The sequence below is a fragment of the Gymnoscopelus braueri genome, assembly GCF_963280865.1.
Source record: "Gymnoscopelus braueri genome assembly, chromosome: 10".
In the NCBI taxonomy this organism is placed as follows: Eukaryota; Metazoa; Chordata; class Actinopteri; order Myctophiformes; family Myctophidae; genus Gymnoscopelus; species Gymnoscopelus braueri.
Window position 1 is genome coordinate 11,593,798 of NC_137611.1, and position 8,426 is coordinate 11,602,223.

At 40.3% G+C, this 8,426-nt stretch overlaps 1 protein-coding gene across 1 annotated transcript; it reads right to left on the reverse strand.

Annotated features, from left to right (window-relative positions):
- Positions 1-130: 130 nt before the first annotated feature.
- LOC308094182 (uncharacterized protein) lies at positions 131-7,980 on the reverse strand. Its single transcript, XM_080440670.1, has 3 exons — positions 7,573-7,980; positions 4,918-5,106; positions 131-1,365 (listed from the first exon to the last, which is right to left on the reverse strand). The coding sequence occupies exons 1-3, from the start codon at positions 7,742-7,744 to the stop codon at positions 197-199; spliced, it is 1,530 nt and encodes a 509-aa protein (XP_080296796.1). The 5' UTR covers positions 7,745-7,980; the 3' UTR covers positions 131-196.
- Between the last annotated feature and the right edge of the window lie 446 nt (positions 7,981-8,426).

An 8,426-nucleotide genomic window follows, 5' to 3' on the forward strand; every position in this document is an offset into this window, starting at 1 on the left:
ATAATATAATAATATAGATAATAATAACACCTAAAACATTATTGTTCAATACATTAAAATCACCTGATATGATGCTGGATTGATTCCTCTGCTTTTCTATCTATTGCTTGTCATGGCTTCCTTTAAAAAACATTTGCTACTGTTCAAGGAATCAATTCTTGTGTATTTTGAACAAATCATTTGCCACAAACCTCAACTAAAGCTTTTTTACGTCTGTATGAGTTCTCATGTGTCTTCTCAGATTACTCTTTTGACGAAAGCCATTACCACAAACTGTACAACCAAAGGGTTTTTCCCCGGTATGAATCCTCATGTGTGCCTTCAGATTTTCATTTTGAGCAAAGCTTTTGCCACAAAGTTCACAACTAAATGGTCTTTCTCCTGTATGAGTCCTCACGTGTGCCTTCATCTTTTCACTATGACTATAGGCTTTGCCACAAACTGCACAACTGTATGGTTTTTCCCCTGTGTGAGTCCTCATGTGTTGCTGTAGAGTACCCATTTGACGACAGCCTTTGCCACAAACCTTACACTTATAGGGCTTTTCCCCAGTATGCGTCCTGATGTGTTGTTTTAGATGACCCAATTGAGCAAAGCCTTTGGCACAAACTGTACAAGTGTAGGGCTTCTCCCCTGTATGCGTCCTCAGGTGTGTTTTTAGATCACATGTTTGACCATAACCTTTGCCACAAAAAGTACAAAAGAAGCGCTTTTCGCCTGTATGAATCCTTATGTGGGTCTTCATATTAGCTTTCTGATGGAACATTTTGCCACAAAATGTACAAGTGAAGGGCTTCTCCCCTGTATGAATAATTGCGTGCTTCTTCACACTTCCCCTTTGTTTAAACATCTTGCCACAAACCGTGCAACCAAATTGATTGCCCACAAATTGATTACTCCTCGTGGAGAGGGTTTGTTTTGATGATTTCAGGTCCTGGGACGGCTTGTTACTCAAAGGCAATTGTTGTCCTTTCAGGGGCATCTTGTGTAATTTCAGTGTGTTTAAAGCTGACAGACCTTCGCTGGTCTCCTCCCAGTCATCGCTGTCTTCAGTGTCAGATTCAGAACAGTGTGAAGAGAGGAGCTGGTCACTTGTTGGTCGTGACGTTCCACAGTCCTCTACGTCGGCTTGTGTGTTCACGTGTTCAGTTGAGGTGCTGGCTAGCGGCTCTGACTCTCTGGTTTCATTATGATCTCCACCTGTCACCACTGACCCAGCCGCCTCCTCTGTTCTTTGAAGTAGCTCCTCCTGTTCCCCTGTAATCTGTGGCGGCTCTGGTTCCTCCTGGACCAGACTGAGGCTCCTCCTCTCCTCCTGCTGTTCAGGGGAAACCTCCTCTTCACACGCAGGGAGGGGCAGGAAGGCTATAGACAGAAGATACAGTGAGAGAACCCCGTTAAAGTGTTAGAATTTTAAACGTTTCCATGCTCTGCTTCCTCTCTTTTGTAGTTGTAATCAGTGGTGGAAAAAATACTCAAATTTTTTACTTAAGTAAAAGTATCAGTACTCATTAAGCAGAATGTCCCATTTCAAGTTTTCAAATGTATAAAAATCATTTGAAAATAGCAGATCTGCAAGCTCACAATGCATCGCATCGCAACGCATTGTGAGCTTAGATCCGCTATTTTCAAATGGCCGAAATGTATACAGAGCTGAAGTGATTAATGTATGTTTTCTAATTTACCAAAACAAATTTAACTGTGATGGAATGTTATCCATCCCTAAATGGTCACCCTAACTTGAATGAGATGGATCAAGTATGATACTATTGACTACTGTCAATGCTCACACATTAGCACATCTAAACGTAACATCAATTAATGCATCAAAATGTATTTAACTTAATTCCAAAGCTGCAGCTATGCTGCTTACGTCACAGTGTATCAAGGTCAGCCTTCTATAAGCTTTAGGGGGCAGTAAACCAGATCTGTACGTTTTAGATGGCAAGACGGTTTGGCCTTTGCTGTTGTAAATGTTTTGAGGGCACAAAGGCCATGGCAGCAAGTCCATCAAATAAAACAATCATTTGGATACATTTACCTTAATCCATAGTATAACTATCACTGAAATACAAAAACCTAAAAAGCTGTTTATTTCACAAAATAATTCAGTAACGACTATTAATGACGAGTATTACATTATGGTCGGTCATTATAACAAATTGCCAATTGGCCAGTGAAACGCACACGCACACGCACACGCACACGCACACGCACACGCACACACACGCACACGCACACGTAGACAGACAGACAGACAGACAGACAGACATCACAATGGTGAGCTTATTAGCACATCTATTATATTTTTGAAAGGTTTTTACTTTTTTGAATGACTTCTTTATGTTCGGCCTTAATGACATTACCAAAATAGGGAGACAGTTTGAAGGTGGTTAATATGCTCTTCAACGTTTCATTTCAGTTCAGTAAGAACCATACGTATTTGTATGTATTTGACAGAAACAATCAGTACAGTTGTTTCCCTCATGATGACATGACATGTGTCACAGGCTCGGCAGGTTTCTTATCAATGTCATTGTTTAGTACCCTGAGCTGCTCTCTCTTTATCTCTTCTCATGTCCTCAGAGAGAGCAGGGACCACTGCTGGAATGGAAACACTGATAACAAAGTCAAACACACTATTTTGCGTGCATAGGGGCTTGCTTACATGAGGGCTTGCCTTGCAGTTTTTTCCATGATAATGCAACATTTATTTAAACATTACTTCTGCTGTTTTCTGGTCATTCTTAACAAACGTCAAACCAAATTAAGCTAGGGAGAGATAGAAAGTACACTATTAATGGTGGTGTAAGTGATATTTCTTTGTTAAAATAAGTGATAAATTGCTCTATACTTTGATAATAGTAATATTTGCAGTGGTGTCCCGGTCTCTCCAGCTCTTTAGTAAACAAAAACATTTTCATGTTAGCATACCAATTTCATCCAATCAGGAGAGAGACCTCATAGGACACAGGATAGTGAAATTGGAAGTGATAGGGGGAAAATGTTTGAATTCTCTCTCCAGACTATGAAATTGATGAACAACCCAATAAATCAATACCTATGTATATAGTCCCCTTATGTACTATTCGCTATCTTACATCTTATTGCATGCAAGATTGTGTGGTTACTGGTTTTGGTATTTAGAATCTATTAAATGGTCTAGATCCAAGGTGTGTTAAATTATAGAGGTTAGAGGTAACCATAACATGGGTGCTCATTTAACAACTCTATAAACCTCTCTATCCTATCTTCTAACACCTTTCTCTCTGTCTCTCTCCCCCTTTCCTTCCATTAAACACACTGTATGGTTGTTGCTGTGAGGAAAGGGGAAACCCTTTCTCTCTACATCTTATGGTGTAACTCTTACATCAACTCCCTCCTCTACTGCCATTATCCATCCTGAGCTCCTACTAGTTTGCTGTTGTGTGTGCAGCAATGGAATCCTATAATAATAATAATAATAATAATAATAAACTTTATTTGTATAGCACCTTTCATGACATGAAATGCAGCTCAAAGTGCTTTACAGAGCAAGAATACAATTACAGTTAGAACCAGTTCAACAATAAAGCAAACAAAAATAAAATAAAATAAAATAAAATAAAAGCAGTAAAATGCAGTAAAATGCAGTGGCCCTCGCCACTACACAACTACAACACAAATGGATATAACTTAAATGTAGTGACCACTGTCCTCTACAACACAGCTAAAGAAATATCCACACTTCACACAATTGCCAATATTACATGTGTACCTTGTGTACCTTAGTAATATATCTTCACACAATTGTCAATATTACACCTTAGTAATATATTTTCACTTAGTAATATTACACCTTAGTAATATATTTTCACTTATTAATATTACACCTTAGTAATATATTTTCACCATGTTTACCACGTGTGGACTAGCCCAGGGGATCTGCTAACTTATCACATCCAAACCACACACCGTACACCCCTGAGAATGATATCGGGGTTATATAAGGCTCCAGTCCCATGGCGTGACTGTGCCTCTCCTTAATTGTAAGCGGCCTACTGTTTTTTTTTTCAGGAACAACTGGAGGTTCATTTAGTACACAAGCTGTTTGTTTGTTTACACATGTGTCGTGGGAATTATCAATTCTGGCCACGCCAACACCACCTGAAAATGCATTTTATATGCTTATTAAAGAGAATGATTTGGGGGGGGCACGGTGGCACAGTCGGTAGTGCTGTCGCCTCACAGCTAGAAGGTCCTGGGTTCGATTCCCGCAGGGGACGCTGTGGGCGCTGGGGGCGTGTTCTCTCCTCCGCGTCATCAGTGCCCATACCCTAGGTGGGGTTGGCGAAAGGACCTTTCTGTGTGGAGTTTGCATGTTCTCCCCGTGTCTCCTAGGGTAGGTACCCTCACAAAAACATGCAGTAATCCTGGTCACTATACTGCCTCCCCCTGGCCAGCCGGGGCGCCTGATGGAGGGGAAGGGAACTGGTTGGAATAACGTGTTCCTTCCACGCGCTACGTCCAACCAGGGAAACTCTCCCCTGTCAGGTGAAAAGAAGGTCAGTTGGCTCTCATGCATTGAAGGAGGCATGAGCTCGGCCCTGGCCTCCCTAGGTTGGCAGAGGGAAGGTAGTGCCCAGGATTACATAGACAATTGGCACTGGGTGTAAATAATAGGGTTACAAAATCGCGGGATAAAAATTTAAAGAAAAAAAAAAAAGAGAATGATTTGTGGAGGCTCTGTATAGTTGTGCAGGCTCTGCATACAAGTTGACACTTTGACGAGACGCACGCACGCACGCACGCACGCACGCACGCACGCACGCACGCACGCACGCACGCACACGCACACGCACACACACACACACACACACGCACACACACACACACACACACACACACACACACACACACACACAGTGATTGTTTTACCTGAGAAATTGTTCCCCGATGCCTTCCTTTCAAATAATGACAACATTGGTCCATCAGCATCCTCTGATATTGAAAGGAGTTCCGTCTGCTCCTTTTTAATCCGTGGTTCCTCCTCCTGGAGCAGACAGGGGCTCCTCTCCTGCTGTTCAGAGGAGATCTCGTCTTCACACGCAGGAAGGACGGGTACATCTAGGAGGCGAGAGGATGTAAACATCAGTTGAGAACAAGTCAATGTGCTTTTTGATGGATATGATTAATTCCCCTATTTATGGATTTGTTTTCTTGACCACCAGTGGGCCTGATCTTGTCTGTCTGTCCATGGCTTATCTCCTATAAACCTCTCAAAATGCCCGCCCGATCTTTTACATTTCAATATTTAACTTTAATTTGGAAATGAAAGATATATACACATAACCAGATTTTTCCCCCCCTTGAAGCATCAAGAGTGGTTCTCAAACCTTTTCATGTCAAGGACCTCCAAAATGATATGTATTTGGCCATATACATATCATTTTGGGGGTCCTTGACATGAAAAAGTTTGAGAACAACTGACATAGCAACATAAGTAAAAAAAAAAAAAAAAAAAGATTTAGAAGACATTGTGTAAAATCGGAACCTCAGGTCTTAATGGGTTAACAACCTCAAAGTGACAGTATTTTACACATTTTGAGGTTAACCACTTGAACCCCAGCATCCCTATTGAGACAGACAGACAGACAGACAGACAGACAGACAGACAGACAGACAGTGGAATTTATAGATACATTTGTATAATTATACTGTTTAATTAAATTGAAACTTCTATCTATATTCTTGGGAGTTTATTGTCCTTGGCATTTAGCTGTGAAGGTATTGTAAAGTGTTGCTACAATTGCCCCCATATGCTGTTAAGAACCGTGCATGGGAGCAAAGGTAACACATTTTGACTTAGGCTTTTGTGGTGGCACGTGGCAGCAGTGGTGGAAAAAGTACTCAGGTGTTTTACTTAAGTAAAAGTATCAATACTGCAATATAGAAGTACTCTGTTACAAGTAAAAGTCTGGAATAAAATGTACTTCAGTAAAAGTGTACTTAAAGGTTCTATGACATTCATTTTCACTTTTTTATTTTTAATGTTTGTTTTGGGGTTTTATGACCTCAATTACACCCCAAAAATCTGAACTTTGAACATTCAGTGGATTTTCTGTGGTCTGGGGTTTTCTGAATAATTAGGCTGAAAAGTAATCTGAGCTTGGCCCTTCGGCAGTGAGGTCACAGCCGATAAATCCCGCCCACTCTCCTCCTCACCCCTCCCCTCCCCTATCCTTTCCTTTGGGGGTGGGGGGGGGGGGAGCAGAGGCGATGATTGACAGGCAAAATCCCTCACCAGCGACACCCGCAGGCAAAGATTTCTTTTTTCATTGCAGTTGAAAAGGCTTTAGAAATATGAGAGAAAAACACCTGCCATGGATCAATGGAGTGGAATTTTTTGTTAAAACACGTTTGAAGGACCATGACAAAGACTTTTAATGTGTGGTAAAATTGAACGTCATGAAACCTTTAAAGTACCAAAAGTAAAAGTACTAAAATGTTTGAAAATAGCAGATCTACAAGCTCACAACGCGTTGCGATGATGTAATAATTCATGTAATAATTGATATCTGCAAAGTAACTAGTAACTAAGTGAAAGTTTTCAAATAATTGTAGTGGAGTAAAAGTACAATATTTGCGATATGTAGTGGAGTAGAAGTAAAAGTATAGACAATTGGATATACTCCAGTAAAGTAAAAGTACCTCAAAATTGTACTTAAGTACAGTACTTGATTAAATGTACATACTTTACACCACTGGGTGGCAGAATACCTATATATAAAAGAGAAATGGAGACATAGAAGTGAAGACAGGGGGAAATCATTTGCAAAGTCAGGAAGCCTCCCTCCAGATGTTTCTACTTAAGTCAGCAAGCACTGAGAGCGTCTGGGAAGGCAGCCAGGAAAGATCCCCTAAGAGGCAGAGTGTGAATATGCACACAAATCAGTTGCCAAGAATATTGAGACTGATGGACCTTAAGGTATGTAACATGTCAGAGCAAACACTGATTTCCCAGAAATCAACATGTTGTGATGTTGTTTCGTACTTTTGGATGATTGTGAAATATAACGAAAGAACAGAAACTCATGAGGAAGGAAGGGGAACCAAGAGAGGAGAGACATATCTGCTTTTAGTATAAATATAATGACGTGGTTATATTTAGGGAGTGTTCCACTGCGAAGGATCGGACTGAACGGAGAGTAGCTTGTGAGCACTGCCTGCTAACTGCTATGCTGTACCCTGCCTGCATGCAAATAAACAGATGATGATTTGCCTGGACTCTAAGTGTCTTTCCATCCATCCATACCCCTGGTGATAGAATATCCTAGTCTGCAGGTATCCACTTCACTTTCAATCAATACTATTATGACACTAATGTTGCTTGTAGCCTACAGACAAACTTTAACATTGCCTTTTAACAAGGAGAAGATACAAGTTACCTGCATAGTATACAAATGTCATCCAAATAGTTAAAGTGAGGATTTTAAAAATTAAATCAAAACAATTGCCCGGGTTCTTAGCAAACTGCTGCTATGAAACCAGTGTTTAAAAAACAGTTTAGTATAGCAAAGTGATGGTACCAACCTGGTATTTGTAGTATGATGTCAGGTTTTAAAACAAGACCCAGTATTCGGCACTGGTGTTCAACTTGTTCCACATATTCTGTTAGAATTCTCTCAACAAGTCCAAATATGTCTCCAGCAGCAGCAGAGAGTCGCTCGTCGATCGAGGACTTCAGTGTGTGTAGTAAAGTCATAGTTACACAATTAATTCAATTCAAATGTGGAAGAAATCCCGTTGAAGGCAAGAGTTAGACCTCAGTCCAACTGTGCTATGTTTTCTGATGAACACCACACTAAACAGAAGTATGACGTCGTCACTCCCAGCTGTGCTTAGCCTACGTGTCAGTAATCACCTTGGGACTTTGAACCTTGAAAGGGTCATGTGACTGATGTTTTGTTTGCTCACTGCCAATGATTGACATATAGGAGAAATAAAACTACAACTGACATTTAGGGATTAGGGTTGTTTAGTCACTCAAAAATAAAGAAGTCTGTTGTGGAAATTAACCACTTCCTCAGTGAGAGAATGAAGAATTGCCTCTGAATGTCTTTTATAAGATTTATTTGATTCAACAGATGGCAAAAATATAATAATATAAAGATATAAAGATATAGAATATAAAGATTATATGAAAATGACATAGAGTATTGCAATGAAAATGAGAATAGAAGTATAAAAGAGGAAATGGACAGCGTCCAGTTGCCTCGGAAGGCAACAGGAGTCTGACACTGATCTGAAATTTGGTTGAGTTTGAGTTTCTACAAGGATGCAAATTGTTATGATATCTCTTAGGACTGACGTTTGTCTACTTGAACCCCCCCCCCAAAAAGAAAAACATGTTGATTCGCTCTCAGCTGTGTAAGTATACTGGTATA

What these genes read in the sequence shown, in the direction of transcription:
- LOC308094182 (XM_080440670.1), bottom strand. Translation starts at nt 7,744, where the DNA reads ATGACTTTACTACACACACTGAAGTCCTCGATCGACGAGCGACTCTCT. An exon ending in CATCATACTACAAATACCAG is followed by an intron (nt 5,107 to 7,572) that starts GTTGGTACCATC and finishes CTCGCCTCCTAG; the next exon opens with ATGTACCCGTCCTTCCTGCG. An exon ending in ATCGGGGAACAATTTCTCAG is followed by an intron (nt 1,366 to 4,917) that starts GTAAAACAATCA and finishes TTCTGTCTATAG; the next exon opens with CCTTCCTGCCCCTCCCTGCG.